Genomic DNA, 18,428 nt, shown 5'->3' on the forward strand with positions numbered 1-18,428 from the left:
GGGATTACACAGAATCTATAGATCAATTTGGAGAGGTCTGCCATCTTTACGATACTATCTTCTAATTCACGAATGTAGGACACCTTCCCATTTATTTAGGTCTTCTCTCAATGTTAATGTTTCCAGTTTTCAACAGTGGGTTTTTCAGTTTTGCTAAATTTTTTTATGGGGATATAAATGGGATTTAATTTCACTGTTGTATAGAAATACAACTGATTTTTTATATTAATCTTGTGTTTTGCAACCATAATGAAGTCAGTAGGTCTTTTTGTGTAGGGATTCCTATAAGCTTTATACAAGATCATGTCATCTGCAAATAGTTTCCCCTCTTCCTTTCTAATCTGGAAGTCTTTTATTTCTTCTTCCTGCCTAATTGCCCTGGCTACAGCCTTATGTACAATGCTGAATAAAACTGGCAACAAGGAACTTGCTTCAAGTCTGGTTCTTGATTGTAGGGGTAAGATTTTAATTTCTCATCATTATGTCCATTAATTAGCTTTAGGTTTTTATTCATGCCTTTTTTCAGGCTGAGGAGTTCCTTGTATTTCTAGTTTGAGTTTATTAAAGGATTTTAAAAGAAATCTTAAGACTCAGACAGGAAGCATTTAAATATAGGATCCAAATATTGAGTATAACTGACAAATTTCAACCTATACATGAAAGCAGAATCCAGACACATACGACGTATCACTTATGCTTTTAAAAACCTAGAAGGGGAGGGTATTGCCTCACAAAAAAAGTTATAAAAAAGATACTTTCTCCTTGCATATTAATAAAATCCTAGATTTCTAGCTGGCCATCTAGTTTCCCTTTGTAAGAAGAACCATATTCACCAAAGTGCTATAGCAAGAGTGGCCAATCTCATCAAGGGTAAAACAGAATTCAGGAATGCTAAAAAGAAAAAGAAAAAAAAAAGTCACAGATAATCTTCACCAAAATTTAAATTATATAAAACAGAACTGACATTTTTGTAATGGATGTTTTAATGTAATTTTAGGTCATTCATTTTACAAACACTTATGGAATGCCTACTATGATTAAGGCATTGTGTTAGATCTTCCCAAAGACATGGTTTAGTCATATTAACACAGTTCCTAATGACTTTTTCTTCATGCTTGCTTCAGGGCCTACATCTAGGGCTGAAAAGAAGCATACAATCATGGCTGTGGTTTGGCCACCCCTGCTCTACACTCTGGTCTCTTCCAGGGGTGAGCACAGCAGTCACTATCTTGATAAGGTATGTAGCTTAGTAATTATCTTATTACCTGGAGAGAAACAGATTAACTTCCTTTAATAATGATAAATGAATACATTAAAAAAAAATAGATGGCTTAAGTTTACCAAGAAGTGAAGATTCTACACTGTCAGCCATTAGACAAAACAAAAATTGAAACCCAAACAAAATCAGAACTTCTATAAATTAAAAAATAAGTTACAGGTTAGTGAAACTGTGGGAAAGACTTTATGTTAAATAATATCTACACACAACCAATTACAAGTCTGTAAACACTCTTATCCAAAGTCCTACAACCTTATCCAGAAGCACTGACAAATATCAAGGTACATAATCTATAAAAACTATAATTTGATGTTAAATTTAAGGAAATACTGTAAATAAATGATATATATTTGATACTTTAGAAACTAACATGAATACTATTTAATAGTAAATATAATTTAATTTTAAGGTCTTTAATTTCAATTAAAATCTTTTTTCAATTAAAATCTATAAATGGAGATTAGTTTGGATTGTATGACAGAGGAGACAAAAAAACTTATTCTCAGAGATATACCAATACATTTTCTTGGAATAAAAGCTCAGGAAATGAGAATTTTCATACTGTTCATGGGAATAACTAAAACCTTTATTAGATATGGTTTTCCAATAACAATGTGAAAATTGGAATTATCAATTCAAAGAGTACTGAAGTCTGAAATTTAAAAAAGTAGACTAGATATTAAGGGATAAAAGGTAAAGGAAGACAAAAATGTTTAATACTATTCAATATATCCCCTCTGTACACAATGTTGCATATATACAACTACTCCGTTTTAATTTTATTGATTTTATATAATAGTGAAATCCCCTTAAGCAACCTAGGGTATACAGATGGTGTCCAACTTGGGGGGAAAAAAAGTAGAAACACACTTGATTAACAGTTTTCACCCACACATTTTAGACAGACATTTTTTTTTTGTTTTTTTCTTTTTTTGCCAAGATTTTCATAGTAAATTCATAAATATAGGAAATACTTTCACTCCTTCAGTGTTAAAGTAGAAAACCAAACAGTGCCAACAGTAGTGGCTTAATTATTGGCATACAAGAAAAACACAACACCAATGGGTTTTCTTCATTATGCATTTTAAATATCAATATGTGCATTTGTTTCATTTTTACAGTTATAAATTTCCTAGTCTGTTATAGACAACAGCATTTAATAGCTTTGAATCCATTGAGATGTTGCTTTCAATTTGAAATATTGTGTGTATACATGTATATAAAAAAATAACCCAATGTATGACTCATCTGACAGATGTTTAAGATCAATAAAGGCTTATTTTTCAACATGCAGTTAGGAGAGAAGGAAGCAAGCCAACCTCTCCACATTGTCTTTGTTGCTGGCTTGTTTTTGCAGTGGTATCAATAGTGGTTTTTGGAGGGAACCGTGTGCCTTCAGCCTAGCTATTTAAGATCAGATACCACAATCAACAAGAGGGGATAGGAAGACGGGGATATGGGCAGGTGTTAAATTTTAAAAGTGTGCATTCTGCACTCTTTCTAGGTACAGGATAAAAACAGGCCAATGAAGAAAAAGTTTTATAATTAGGAAAAAACTGCAATCAAATCAAGACATAATAGCCGAATTAAGTTCTTTTAATAGATTGCATATATAGTTGTTTAGCCATACTCTTTGATCAACTCTTTAAGAGTAGAACTTTATATCCAATTTACATGCTTCAAATATCACCTTTCTTATTTGATACAGTAAGGTCTTGTATCCAAGTCTCCACTTGTACACTGAGAGCTTTAAGAAAACAGGACACAGAGGGAGTTGTCATTTTTTAGCAGCAATGAAATATCACTAACCCCTTTTAACATACCGAATTCAAGTCACTATCAGAGGTGAGTGCACCACAAAGTCACCAGGTACAAAATTGCTAGTTCATTTTTAAATTAATAACTTGAAATTACCCCTGCCCCCCACCCCATTACATCCCTTCTTTTTATAAACAGCAAACATTTTGCTATTTTATACATAGGCTAGCAGGCTTGTTTCAATATGAAAGTGCTAATTCATTTACAGATTTTTTTTAATCAGTTATGTAGTGCTACAATAAATGTCCAATAATCTACATAGGAACAATCTTTGATGAATGAAAATGATGAAGATTGAATAAGGCTATTGATTACCTTATCTTATTTACATATAAAGAATAGATACCCAATGGTGAAGAAGAGACAGAAATCGGACAAATACTCATAGGTGTAAAAATTACATCTACCTTTGAGCTTATACTGTAAATGAGACATTTTAAATAGTCCTGTAGCCCATGCCTATTTTTTCCTCAGAAAAAGAAAAGCTGCCTTCATGACATCCCCTCGTTTCAGATTTCCACAGTGTCACTTGAACTTTCAGTCAGAATCTTACTTTCTTCAAAAAATAAAGAAAATACCACCCCCAAATTACCGCCCTCCCCCCCGAAATCCCTCTGGTTTCTTTTTCAGTGCCAAGTTGCATGATCAGGTCCCACCGCCTGGGTTTTTCTGTCCATCTATTGATCAATTAGTTTAGAGTAGATAACATGAACCAGTTCTGGAACCGCTACTAGGAGGAACACAAGCTCTTCACTACAATCACACAGCAGGAAAGAAAGTGATAACTCAATTCATCCCTGGTGCCGGGCCTCCAAAATTGAAAGAACTTGGCACAACCGGAGCACTGAATTTGTATCCTCCATGCTTCTCAATCATTTTGGATTCTAAAAAAACAAGTAAGTGAAAGTTTAATAGGGTATTTAATCATCTTACTACTTTGAAGAAGAGAAGGAATTGATAGACATTTACAAAAGCTTAACCCACTGGTATTAGCCAAAGTTCCAAAGATGTCCTCTCCTTCCTTCTCTTGTATAGGAGTAAGAGAGGAGGAGAGGTACATTACAGAGAGAAGATAAACTCTCTGTCTCTCTGTTGTATGCTGGAGACTTTTGGCCAACTTTCACTTTCTGATGTTAAAATAAAAAATCTTTAAATACACCTAAGTCAAATACTGAATCAGGAGTCAGTCTTCAAAGGGAGTAACAGCTAATAAATCTAGTGCAGGCAAATCCACACCTTAGAGAGCTGTGCTTTTTGTAAGGAGGATACTTCTTTGAAAATTAAGTTAGTCTAATAAGACCTATAGAAAATTATTAGGACTAAACTTAAAATCAGTCAACTTGGCAAAAAACAATTCATTTCTTCATTTCATTCCTTCTGAATTCCTATCACCTGTAACAACTGTAGCTTTTATATAATTTTAAAACATTAATATAAAATTTTAAAGCTGTATCAACTCATAAATTGCATTCAAGAGAGGTTGTGGTCCACTGACATACCATGAGCTGCTCTTCTTTGATCAGCCAGAGTTGCTATATCCTGTAACTGTTTTCTTTGTTCTTCATTAAGACCATGAGTCAAAGCCTGATACCACACAGGATTACGATTTTGTATAGCTATCAAAAGAAAACAAGGGAAAAATGAGTAATAATACGAGAGGCCTTTCTATTGTGTTCCTTCTACTTCAGCTCTAGTACTTAAATTCTGATCTATTTTATATTTCCCCAATAATAATTTAGATTAACTTATTTGTGAAAGATATAGGGAGGAAAAATTCTCGCTTAGCTTTATGCTGCAAAAACTCTAGTCACTCTCATACTTCATATCTCTAGCAAATAAATCAGAGCTGAGGGGTGCCAAGATGGCTCTTTCGGTTAAGTGTCTGCCTTCACCTCAGGTCATGATCCTGGAGCCCTGCATCTGGCTTCCTGCTCAGTGGGGAATCTGCTTCTCCCTCTCCCTCTGCCCCTCCTCCCACTCATGATATCTCTCCATCACTCTCTCTCAAACAAATAAATACTTAAAAATCAGAGCTGAAAACAGTTCTTATATACTTAAGTAATAAAGTAGGAAAACTTTAAAATGCTCATGTTTTATGTTATAGCCTAAATTAATGGTCAAATCCAATCTGTGATAAATGGACAACAAATTTTCCCAGTACGTGACAAGACCAGGTATTATTTCAGTGTTTTGGGATGCCTGGGTGGCTCAGCGGTTGAGCATCTGCCTTCTGCTCAGGGCGTGATCCCAGAGTCCTGGGATCAGGATCAAGCCCTGCATCGGGCTCCCTATGGGGAGCCTGCTTCTCCCTTTCATGTCTCTGCCTCTCTCTGTGTCATGAATAAGTAAAATCTTAAAAAAAAAAATTAAAATCTCAGTGTTTTACAAAAACATGCACTAGATAAAAAGACAGTTAAGGGTACCAAGTCTGACCACGTATTTCCCTGTTTCAATTAAGTAGCTATTCAAAGGGGTAGGTGTATACTGAGTGAGTTTGAGAGGGAGAAAAAAATTCTCTATAAAGATTCCCACAAAAGAAGTTTTTAACATAGTAATTCCAAGAATGAAAACCAATTTCTTCATTTATCAGATGCCAAATATTTTGGGGGTGGGGGAAATCGGACAACTAATCACATGATTTTCTATTTCTACTTTATTGCATTTACTATGCACTGGTCCTCTACTATAAACCATCCTTTTGGGATTAACATATATTTAAGTCTATATTTCTTTTTTTAAGATTTTATTTATTTATTCATGACACACACACCACACACACCACACGAGAGAGAGAGAGAGAGAGAGAGAGAGAGAGAGAGAGAGAGAGAGAGAGAGAGGCAGACACAAGCAGAGAGAGCAGCAGGCTCATTCAGAGAGCCTGTCGTGGGACTCAATCCCGGGTCTCCAGGATCACATCCTGGGCTGAAGATGGCGCTAAACCACTGAGCTACCTGGGCTGCCCTATTTAAGTCTATAAAATACAAAATCATGGACAAAAACAAGTCTATAATTCTTGGCACCTCATTCAATTCTTGCTGCCCGACATGTAGCTCAGAAACCAATCTGTTGTATTTCTGTAACCTTGCATAACTGCTTTGTCATGGGTTTGGAAGACTAATGCCTGGTTATCAGAGAACTCATTCAACATCAAAGTTCTTATAATATACAGGAATGATAGCACTCTGTGGGGGAAAGGGTATTTCAAATATAGTGCCAATTTTAATTTCTTAAGCTGGATAGAACACAGATTTTTTATAGATTTTATTTATTTATTCATGAGAGAGAGAGAGGTAGAGACACAGGCAGAAGGAGAAGCAGGCCCCACGCAAGGAGCCCAATGTGGGATTCAATACCAGATCCCGGGAGCATGCCCTAGCCAAAGGCAGACGTCCAACCACTGAGCCACCCAGGCGCCCCTAGAACACAGATGTTTTATTTGGTGAAGTCCAAGCAATGGATGGTATAGCCACATACAATGTGTTACAGGAAAAAAGAAAAGGAATTCCAAGATAACTGATGTTTAAAATGCTCAAATTCTCAGAAAGTTAACTACGGTTTTGGCCAGAGGGAAAAAAGATACAAAAACAAGTAACAGATAATAAAAGTGGGTATTTCTAGAGAAAGCTGAAAGGGCAGAAATCAGAAGTGGGAAAGAGGAACTGTCATTGCATAAATTTTGAAATATAGTATCTTCCTATTACATGCACATCTAAATAACAGTAAAATAATAAAACGAGGAAATACTCTGAAACCCTATGGCAATCGCAGTAACTTCAGATACTAGCTACTAGTCCTTAAACCATAGTCTAGTTTGGGTTTGATATACCTAAAATCCCTTAAGTGACAGACACAAATAAGAACAGATAGGTTCAGGGAAATGGATCATATAGAGCTGTCTGAATTACATATAACAAGTTGACTTACTTTGAAATATAGCTTTAAATATCTGATACTCATCAACAGGGTTATCTTCATCATCAATGATTGTGGAATAGCCTTCTAGAGCAGTCTCCTCAGCATCATCTTCTTCCCAATCTTCATCATCTCCATCCTCACCTGCTTGTTTAGCCAAAATCTCCAAATATTCTTGCCCATCTTCATCAATATCATCTTCATCACTCCCCAGTTCCTCTGCCAAGTCATAAATAGGTGCATTTGTTAACACTGAGGTATTCTGTTACTGAACAAACTGACAATGAACACAGTTAGTAAATTACAAATCACAAATGAATAAATTCAAATTCTAAGAATTGATGTTTATTTTATTTTTTTAATATTTTTATTATTTTTATTATTATTATTATTATTATTATTTATGATAGTCACAGAGAGAGAGAGAGAGAGAGAGAGAGAGAGAGAGAGAGAGAGGCAGAGACACAGGCAGAGGGAGAAGCAGGCTCCATGCAGGGAGCCCGATGTGGGACTCGATCCCGGGTCTCCAGGATCGCGCCCTGGGCCAAAGGCAGGCGCCAAACCTTTGCGCCACCCAGGGATCCCCAGAATTAATGTTTAAATATTCAATGGGGCACCTGGTTGGGACAGCTGGTTAAGCATCTGACTCCAGTCCTGTTCTGGGGTCATGAGATCAAACGCTACGTCAGGCTCTGTGCTCAGCACCCAGGCTTCTTGAAATTCTCTCTGCCTCTCCCTCTGCCCTTCTTTCTCTCTCTCTCTCTCTCAAATAAACAAATAAATATTTAAATAAATATTTAGCAATAATCAGAATAAAACATTCTCATAAAAATTCAAGAAACTCAACCACAATTCTTAATACCAGACAGAGGTTTGAAAAAGAATTACATAAGATGAAATTCAGCACTTGGGCTCTGGGCCTTATGGTATATACCAAACCAAACACCAATAGTAAAATAATATAGTTTATGTTACGTCCTTAGAACACCTTTCTGAGTTGTTATTTTTTTAAAGGCCAGCTAGGTCAGTGAATGATAAAAGACAAAAACAGCAATAACTATCTTATTCTGAAACTATTATAATTTCTCTTAACCAACATTCTATCAATTTATGCTCTTGTAGTCTGTAGTGTCCATTTGTATTAGCCACCTAATCAAATTTTATTTTTTTAATAAAACAACCAATTTATTTATTTTTTAAAGATTTATTTATTTATTCATAGAGACACACACAGAGAGAGAGGCAGAGACACAGGCAGAGGGAGAAGCAGGCACCATGCAGAATGCCCGACGTGGGACTGGATCCAGGGTCTCCAGGATCACACCTGGGGCTGCAGGCGACACTAAACCGCTGAGCCACCTGGGGTGCCCGATAAGGCAGTCGTTTTATGAATAAATAATGAAAGCATTTGGCTATGATCCCTCATTTCTTCAGGAGAAGGGTTAAAAAAAAAAATAAGTCTACTGATGTTTCTAACCAGGTAATAAGTGTGGCTTCCTCCACCACAAATCCCTTACCAGTTTCATCATCATCTTCAGCTTCATCATCATCATCGCTGTCATTCTCATGTTCTGCATGGCAGGCATATGCTCTTTTTAATCCATTAAATAAAAGGATAAAAGCTGGCAAAATCTGTCCAGAAACTTGATTTAAAACTTGTGGTATTTGTTCCATATCAATAAGAGCACAAAGGCCCAGAACACACATCTTTCTGTCATGAAGTCTAAAAAATAAAATAAAGTATATATATTTTTAATAAGTAGAGTATCTCACAAAGTTAAATAAAAAAAGATCCAATATGTCACTTACCCCAAGAAACAATCAACATCATTAAGCCATTGTGTAATAAAATGATTTGTAACTGGTTCAACATTATTAGGGAAGCGAAGATTTTCTAAGGTGTTGAGAAGTAGGTGTGGATTATAGTACAAAGCTGCAATGGCAACTTGCAGGCACATTGTCCGAAGTTCACTTGTCTTCACCTCTCTTGTCAGTCTCTCTAAAGCTGCTTCCACAAATAAGGGAATGCACTATAAAGAAGACAGCAAAATATTCCAAAACCTTAAGTAATAGCAGTCTAACCATAGTAACCTATTACCTCAACTAATCTCTTTTTCTATTAGATGACCAATAGTTTTTAGTGTTGGCCTAGGCACTCACTGAAAAACCTAACGTTAGAGAAGACAAGTATTCACTAAGCTATTAGATCCTCACCAGGATAGCCAACTGGATTCACAATATTCTTAATGATTAATCTTACTGTAATAATCACTTCATAACACAAATACATCTGTATCAATTCATCTGTTGTACACCTTATGCTTATATGACATTTTATTTTATTTATGTCAATAAAGCTAAGAAAAAAATCCTATTGAAACTGACCGGGGGGGGGGGGGGGAGAAGAAACCACGGAAATTGAACCAAATCCACCTTACTGCAATGTGATAAATGTAGCAGACAATACTCTCAGAGCCTACTATAAAAAAACTTACCTTGCATGATAACAGCCATAAAACTTGCCAGTTATATTTTCATACATATTAAAGATATGATCATTATATATTGGTTAAATTTTAAACAAACATTTAAGAAATGTTATCTAGTGTCATAATAAATAAAACACAAAATACACAGCAACTGCCCCAAAAGAAGTAAACTGGAGGTAAAGATTCTCTCTACGAAGTCTCAAATAGGAATCATTAATAGTTAACCCCACTGACCTGGTCAATGCCACGCCCTTTGCATTGTAGAATGATGACTTCTAACAATTTTGCTGCATGACACTCTGCATCTTCTCCTGCAACTCCTGTAAGAACCTGATCAACACAAATATAAAACTGCAGTGAGGGTCCTATGCATCCCGGCTGGTGCATGGTGGGTGGCATGTCGGGTGAACGGGGGCGCGCGTTGGGACACGGGGGGAGACAGTACTGCTGCTGCCAGCCACTTCAGCTTCAGCCCGGAGTCCACACTCGAGGACATCCGCCCCCTGCCTGCTGAGTTTGCTGCTGAACAAGACTGGGACCAATTGCACTAGCCTCGGAACCTCCTACTGGCCTTGGTGGGGGAAGTGGCGGAGTTCTTTCAGTGGAAGCCTGATGAGGAGCCTGGCCAAGCCCAGTCCCCCAGGGAACGGGCAGCCCTTCAAGAGAAGCTTAGTGACGTCCTCATCTACCTGGTAGCATTAGCAGCCCGCTGCCATGTGGACCCGCCCCAAATGGTGCTCTCCAAGATGGACCTCAACTGCTGGTGCTACCCAGCATATCTGTCCCGTGGCTCTGCCCTCAAATATAGACTTCCCCGTGGGGCCACCTCTGAAGACCAAGCTGTGGGGCCTGTAAACCTTGAGACTGTGAGTCCACAGGACAGGCCTCAACCTAGAAACCTGGGCACAGGACCTGCAACTCAGCATGGCATCTGAGAAACAGAAAGTGGCCTGGCTGTGGAACTTTGTTCTAGTCCTTTTCTAACAGATCACAGGTTTAGGGGCCCTACTTCCTAAGGTCTGAGGCCCAAGAACCTCCAGTAGACAGTCTACTGGTATTTTTGCTCTCAATAAAAGTTTTGGTTAGCAAAAACAAAAACAACCAAACCTTTAAATCACAGAATATCTGTACCCTACCTATAGTCCCTTGAGTTTTTAAGATATTCTAATTAATATAAATGATTACAGGGATCCCTGGGTGGCCCAGCGGTTTGGTGCCTGCCTTTGGCCTGGGGCGTGATCCTGGAGACCCGGGATCGAATCCCATGTCGGGCTCCTAGTGCATGGAGCCTGCTTCTCCTCTGCCTGTGTCTCTGCCTCTCTCTCTCTCTCTGTGACTATCATAAATAAATAAAAAATTTAAAAAAATATATAAATGATTACAATATTCATTGTAAAGACTATAATCCAAAGCAACTGTCAGAATTTGGAGTTACTGGCTGGTTATATCTCAGCAATCACACATCTTGGTCTACATAATCAAATCACTTCCGCTGTAGGGCCATTCTGGACTACAACATGTTGAAAACCACTGTCTTCTCATACAACCATGGTAGCTAAAGCACTCTACTTTTCTTAGGAAGGTATCTAGCTCGTATGTAAAGAAGTACCAAAAAAAAAAAAAAAAAAAAAAACAACGGACATTTCTAGGAAAGACCTTTCTCTACACAAGTCTCATAAAATAAGAAAGTCTCACTGAATTGGGAGAGGAGTTAGAAGAGGCAGCTTGTTGATGGCAAATGCTATTCCTAAACAAGAAATAAAAAACATGGAACTGACCTAATTAGACTAAAGAATTCTAAGTGTTAAGGGTAACTTCTGGAAAAGGAAAGTAGATGGTATAGATTATCACTGTTCCCAGAGTAAAAACATAAACTATATAATTGACAATAATGAATTCAATGATTATATCCCGTATCTCTTGTGTAAGAAAAGCATTATTTAAAAAAAAGTAACATTCTACATACATTTACTTCTGATTTTCCAAGAAATAGAACAGTACTTTTGACTTTCATTTTAAATAAACTCCTGGTTTTTACAATCTTGCTACATATTTTTACAATTTACTACATAATTTCTGTAGAGCCTCCATAATCTGTATCCTCCAAGAATTTTCTTTATAAAAATCTTTGTTCCTGATCCTTTCGATATCACTCAAATAAGTTGATTCTTTTTTTTTTTTAAGATTTTATTTATTCACTCATGAGACACAGAGAGAGAAAGGCAGAGACACAGGCAGAGGGAGGAGCTGGCTCCATGCAGGGAGCCCGACATGGGAATCTCCAGGATCACGCCCCGGACTGAAGGTGGCGCTAAACCGCTGAGACACCCAGGCTGCCCGATTCTTCCTTCTTTAGATTCAAAGCCTAGCAAAGAACTATGGTAAGGTAAGCTCCAGGCACTCTAAAAAAAATTAAAAACATAACTCCAGCTAACGTCAGGGCACACAGAGGTGCCTGGGTGGCTCAGTGGTTAACCTTCAGCTCAAGTCATGATCTCAGGGTCCTGGGATCGAGCCCTGAGTTGAGCTCCCTGCTCAGTGGGGAGTCTGCTTCTCCCTCTGCCCCTTCCCTGTTTATGCTATCTAAAGTAAATAAAATCCGGGATCCCTGGGTGGCGCAGCGGTTTAGCGCCTGCCTTTGGCCCAGGGCGCGATCCTGGAGACCCGGGATCGAATCCCACGTCGGGCTCCTGGTGCATGGAGTCTGCTTCTCCCTCTGCCTATGTCTCTGCCTGTCTCTCTCTCTCTGTGACTATCATAAAAAAATAAAATAAAATAAAATAATAAAGTAAATAAAATCCTTAAAAAAAAAAAGCCCTTGTTCTGTCAGACCCATATAATATGTTCACCATAATATATCACGTATCTTCACTCATCACAACTTACTTTTTACAGCACCAGCCTCATGACATATCATTATATTAACTAAAAATGACCTACCTTCTTACACATACTATATATCATTTCAAGATACTTGGTATCAGACAGAAGTGTATCTGTATCAACTGTTACGTAATTATGAAGCAGAGGCATCATATCTGCATTAAAGAAAAGCATAAAAATATTAAAAATGAGTTAAACTAATTAAAACAGAAAATTACTAAAAGTTAAAACCTTTACTAATGTAAATGCTGTTTCTGAAATACCTCCTTAGAAAAAGAAAGCAAATATGAATTTGTTTGGTCCCTAGCAGTATATATATGTACATTATACAGAATATTATTATATTGTACAAAAAAGACTGACAGGGACAGGAGGGTAAGAATATGTGTTAAAGGAAACAAATCTAAAAGCATAACTAAATCAAAATATATAATGGAAATCAATGTTATCCTGGAGTATTAACTGCAAATGAAAATATCTAAGAAGCATTTACAATGTTCTAAAGCATATGTTCAAGTGATATACTAAAAATGAATCAAAACAGGGAGAAATTCTCAGTATTAATATGCTGACTTCACTTACCTGTAAAGTAATCAAATCCATCTTGTTGAAAAACCTCAAATACCAGAGGTAGCAACTGCCACATTTGCGGAGACACTTGTTGACATGTCAAACTATGTGCTAAAGAGAAGATCTCTTCATAGAATTCTAAAAGACAGTATGGAGTTGTTAGGACAATGTTTGCTGATACAGAAAAGTAGGAAATTTTAAGCACAATCAGGGGTATATACCTAAGACATGTTGTTGTAAAACAGTTCCAATGACCTGTAAGCAGATTCCTTCAAGTTGCTGGGTTATCTAAAAGAGAAGAGAAAACTGTATGTAATTGCTGCACACTAGTGAATGAATTAATGAATAATGCATAATCCAACTCACTGCTTATTGAAATATAAAGTAAGCATCATAAATCAAGTCTTTGTTGTTATTTAAGTCTTTTTTTGAAAGTAACCCAAATTGTGGGTTAATGTAGAATTGAAACTTAATGTAATACCATTACAACTTAATGAGATACCATTACAATGAAACAAACACAGGGAATCACATGCACAATTTACCTAAGAAAAGTAGAGGAAATAGCATCCAGAGAATATAATTATGAAAATAAAGGAGCCACATCATTTTCCAGATAGATTACAGACCTTTTTGTGTTTAAATATTTAAATATAAATCAATTCAACTCAAGTGTAATTGAAAAGTCACTGTCAGTGGCTTACAGAAAAATTATTTGAAAGAAGGCATTATTCTTACCACTCCCACTAATTCTTAATCACCTCTATTTATATAACTGTTAAGATATAGTGAACCACAACACCCAAGACCAAAAATACAAATTCCTCTTGAATTGCCAGTATGATCTTCCAAGGACCCCAAATCCCTGGAAGCCATTAGAATGTTTAATGTGGGGAGGGGAGAGGAGATAAAATTTACTAACTGGATATAGAACCAGGACATCCATTTCAATTACATATATTTAAAACATTTTTAACTCTTCAAATATAGCAACAACTAATTTATTAACCATAGGCAGCTAGAGAATTCCTCATGGCTTCTATCTCCAATTATACTGCAGAATATAGTTTACTGAAAATCTCCTGTAACAAAAGGCAATTTGCAGATAATCTGAAAACGTCATCTATGAATATAAAAATTTGCAATGGAATTATAAACACCAAATTCAGGACACTAGTTACTTCTAACGGAAAGAAATAAAGAAACTGGATTAGGAAGTAGTAACCCAAAGGCTTCAATTACATCTATCTGAATTGGTTTTCTTACTGGAAATAAAGCCAAAAGGATATACTATGAAATGTTAAAATCCAATAAATTCAGGTGGTAGTTAAAGGGTATTGGTTATAGTTTTCTGTTCTTTATCCTTTATCCTTTTCTGAATGTCTTATACTTCATTTTTAAAAATTAACAATTATAGTTTTGTTTATGAAAGACAACTATAAAAGAAAACTAGAAATACAATAGTAATGGAAGCATAATAATGTATACTCAACACTACTGAACTGTACACTTGAAAATGGTTAAGGCGGTAAATTTTTTGTTATGTATAGTTTACCATAATTAAGAGATCGCACCCTGCATCAGGCTCTGTGCTAGGCGTGGAATATGCATAAGATTCTCTCTCTCCTTCTGCCCTCTCCCTATTTAAAAACAAAAAAAGGAAAGCCAGGAAGGTTTTCCTAGGAATCACCACACTACTGGATCTGGATAGATAATCTAAGGAGCCAAAATCCTGAGACTTGAGGTAAGGATATGGTAATACAAATACTTCCTTCCTTTTCCTTCTAATATTAAACAACCTAAAATATTTATAAGATCCCAACAGTCTCCTTACAAAAGGGGACTAGTTAAAAGATAGCAAAATTAAGGTACATGTTAAAAATAAGGATTAGATAAGCCAGAGCCTTCCAAAAAAAGCACTAGAACAGTTGTTGAAGAATGGCTTTAAATTCCCTAAGACCTGGATCATTACCTGGATCAAAACCTTAGAACATTGGATCACTTTACCTCTTTATGATCTTCAACTACACTAAGTAGTGTGTCAATGGTATTCAGGATTCCCATAGCAGTAACTGCTTTGTCATCACTTCCTTCTTCATCTGGTCCAGTCTGGATTACCTGATTAAATGTCATAGCCTAGATTCAAGAGAATATAAGGCTTGCTGTTAAAACAGTAAAAACACATTTTGGTCTAAAACTTTATTTTTGGAAAAATAAATAAATAAATAAAACTTTATTTTTGAAATGTTCTCACAGGGACAGCAAAACCAATGTTACCAAACTGATTAATAGTAATTAAAAATCTGGGCTCTATAAGCAAGAGGTACTACCACTCACTAGGTGACCTTAAGTTACTCGACCTGTTTCCTGACATATCATTTGAGAACTTTATCACAGAGATACTGTGAGGATTAAATGAGGTAAGGCATAGAAAGTGCTTAGTATTATGAATATGTTTAGTAATATTTAAAAATGCCCAAATACAGGTACATTAATCAAGGATTTTTGTTAGAAAATTCAATTGTTTTCAAATATCTGAGAATAGAATAATAATAATAAGTTTATTATAAATGCAATATACATATTTAATGAATGCTGTTACAGTTATTCAAATATCCTTACCTACTTCAAAATCAGTTTTTCACAAAACTCTTTGCTTTTTGCTTAAATCCACAACAAATATCAAGAGCTAGATTCTTGAAACCTCAATATTCAGCAAGAATATAAACTGCATCACACAAATCACTATATAGGGACTATGAGTGGTAATTGTTGGGGACATGGGGCAATGTACCATAAACAAAGGACAACTACTGAGTAACTACTATTTACGAATTGCATTAAAAAAAGAAAAAAAAACAATTAACTAGGGATGTCTGAGTGGCTCGGGGGATAGTGGATGAGCATCTGCCTATGGCTCAGGGTATGATCCCTGGGTCCTGGGATCAAGTCCTGCATCGGGGTCCCCACAGGGAGGCTTCTCCTTCTACCTGTGTCTCTCATGAATAAATAAATTACTTAAAAAAAAAAAAAAAAAAAAACCACAGGGATCCCTGGGTGGCTCAGCGGTTTGGCGCCTGCCTTTGATCCAGGGTGCGATCCTAGAGGCCCAGGATCGAGTCCTGCGTCGGGCTTCTGGCATGGAGCCTGCTTCTCCCTCCTCCTGTATCTATCTCTGCCTCTCTCTCTCTCTCTCTCTATCATAAATAAATAAATAAATAAACAAATCTTAAAAAAAAAACAAACACAATTATTTAAGGGCACCAAAATGGTTCAGTTAAGCATAATAACTCTTAATTTCAGCTCAGGTCATGAGCTCAGGGTCATGCATGCTGGGTGTGGAGCTTGCTTAAAATCCTCTCTCCCTCTCCCTCTGCCCTGCTTATGGTCTCTCTCTCTTTAAAAAAAAAAAAAAAAAAAAAAAACAAGGGATCCCTGGGTGGTGCAGCGGTTTGGCGCCTGCCTTTGGCTCAGGGCGGGATCCTGGAGACCCGGGATCGAATCCCATATCGGGCTCCCGGTGCATGGAGCCTACTTCTCCCTCTGCCTATGTCTCTGCCTCTCTCTCTCTCTCTTTCTGTGACTATCATAAATAAATTAAAAAAAAAAAAAAAAAACCACCAAAAAACAAAAAAAAAAACAAACAAACAACTATTTAGGGCACCTGGCTGACTCAGCACGGCATGTGATTCTTGATCTCAGGGTTCTAAGTTCAAGTCTCATGCTGGGTACAGACATTACTTAAAGTCTTGGACACCTGGGTGGCTCAGTGGTTGAGTATCTGCCTTTGGTTCAGGACATGATCCCAGAGTTCCGGGACAGAATTCCACATTGGGCTTCCCGCATGGAGCCTGCTTCTCTTTCTATGTCTCTGCCTCTCTCTCTCTCTGTGTGTCTCTTGTGAATAAATAAAGAAAATCTTTAAAAAAAGAAATCTTAAAAAAATTTTTTAATAAAAATTTTTTAAATTTAAAAACCTCTCTATTTGCAAATATTATTTCTACTTCATCTTTTATTTTTCTACTTTTCTATTTTATATCTTGTCCAAAATATTCATGGAAACCACACAAACAAAGCAGTCATGATCAACACTGATAGTAGTTAAGAATGTGTGTGGTGGAGGCATATACTTCAGGTGTGAATACCAGCTCCATAGTTCACATTCTCTCTCAGTACATGACTATTCTTCATATAGGATTGTGTGAGAACTACATGAGCTAAATATATGAACTAAATACCAATCAAAGGCTTTGAACAGTACCTGACATACAGTAAGCTCTGTGAAAATAATTGTTATAAGATAATAAATGACTGGTTCAAATAACATACCAAATGCTGTGTCATTTCTACTGCAATAGGAGTAACTTCTTCACTATACTCGCAGATCATTTTCTGAATTACATTGGTAAGATCATCATTTTCTGTTTCTCTTATAATATGAAGAAGAGCCTGCATTACAGGTCTGATGAATGGTGTAATATATTCTTTAGCTATAAGAGAAAAAAAAAATCTGGCCAAAACAACTAAAACTCTTTAAAACTTGTTATATATCAAACAATAAAAAATAGATACTTTCACATAAAGGGGAAGACAATGTGTTAAGTTTCTAGGATAATGCCTCATACAGTTGTGTGTAAAAACACTCACTATTTTTGAGATATAAATCCTTTACCTTTTTCTTGATTGCTGATCAATACTTGAAGTGCAATGGCAGCTTCCACCTTCACAGGCATTTCCCTATCATCAATCAGACATCGTCGTGTCAGCTCTAAGGCCGTTTGCAGGTTCTGGTCACTTTTGAACTTTACTTCACAAAAATAGTGAAGGACCCAGCAAGCCTTTTTTAAAAAAAATGCAGTAAGTTACTATAGGTATCCTAAATTAAATTGTAGCAAGCTACAGTATCTCTATTTCACAAGTTCTGTGTATGGGAATTTGGAGGCTGGTCAGTGGCAGGTTATGTCCAGAGAGACAACACTAGACCAGTACTATGATCCCAACTTACTCTTTGGCTGCATGACATTTGTGTGGATAGCAAGATCTGAATGCAAAACACAGGCAGACACTGCTATCAGACACAGACGAAAACCATGCACACATTACAGCAGCCATATAAATATTTACATGAAACAGAAGTCTAAAATCAAATAAGGCAAATATTAAGGTGAGCATTAAAAAGGTCCATATAATAGTCCACATAAGCATTCATTACAAAACATAAACGTTTAAATTAATACAGATTTAAAACATACCCTCGCTCTCATATAGCCGAGTTCACTGCTGAAGAGAGGGAATACATGATTCTGCAACATGTATTCCATCTGATCTTTGTAGATCTTTTTCTGTAAATATAAAGAACAATTATTTTTGAAAGATTTCCAAATATAATCACCTCAATGCCAAATAAATACACTAATGTTTAAAACGACTATTTATGTCAAAACACACATTTATTCTGATTCTTTGTACTTCAAGAT

General features: G+C 36.4%; 1 protein-coding gene, 1 non-coding gene and 1 pseudogene across 2 annotated transcripts in view; 1 reads left to right on the plus strand and 2 right to left on the minus strand.

Moving 5' to 3' along the window:
- Positions 1–960: 960 nt before the first annotated feature.
- The window catches only part of IPO7 (importin 7), a 58,198-nt gene continuing 40,730 nt past the window's right edge, over positions 961–18,428 (minus strand). Inside the window, exons 13-25 of the mRNA XM_055317782.1 lie at positions 18,204–18,293; positions 17,624–17,789; positions 17,281–17,441; positions 14,959–15,087; positions 13,173–13,239; positions 12,964–13,089; positions 12,439–12,536; positions 9,733–9,828; positions 8,819–9,039; positions 8,527–8,732; positions 7,022–7,228; positions 4,597–4,713; positions 961–3,981 (exon numbers count right to left, since the gene is read on the minus strand). Coding sequence (XP_055173757.1) covers positions 3,884–3,981; positions 4,597–4,713; positions 7,022–7,228; positions 8,527–8,732; positions 8,819–9,039; positions 9,733–9,828; positions 12,439–12,536; positions 12,964–13,089; positions 13,173–13,239; positions 14,959–15,087; positions 17,281–17,441; positions 17,624–17,789; positions 18,204–18,293 — 1,782 coding nt within the window. The 3' untranslated portion in view covers positions 961–3,883. The remainder of the gene's footprint in view (positions 3,982–4,596; positions 4,714–7,021; positions 7,229–8,526; positions 8,733–8,818; positions 9,040–9,732; positions 9,829–12,438; positions 12,537–12,963; positions 13,090–13,172; positions 13,240–14,958; positions 15,088–17,280; positions 17,442–17,623; positions 17,790–18,203; positions 18,294–18,428) is intronic.
- LOC129504742 (dCTP pyrophosphatase 1-like) lies at positions 9,837–12,428 on the plus strand (annotated as a pseudogene).
- Positions 17,873–18,057, minus strand: LOC129505179 (small nucleolar RNA SNORA23). The gene has a single exon (XR_008663485.1). It is a non-coding gene; the product is annotated as a small nucleolar RNA SNORA23 (small nucleolar RNA).

Source organism: Nyctereutes procyonoides, unplaced genomic scaffold (assembly GCF_905146905.1).
Source record: "Nyctereutes procyonoides isolate TBG_1078 unplaced genomic scaffold, NYPRO_anot_genome, whole genome shotgun sequence".
NCBI classification, from domain to species: domain Eukaryota; kingdom Metazoa; phylum Chordata; class Mammalia; order Carnivora; family Canidae; genus Nyctereutes; species Nyctereutes procyonoides.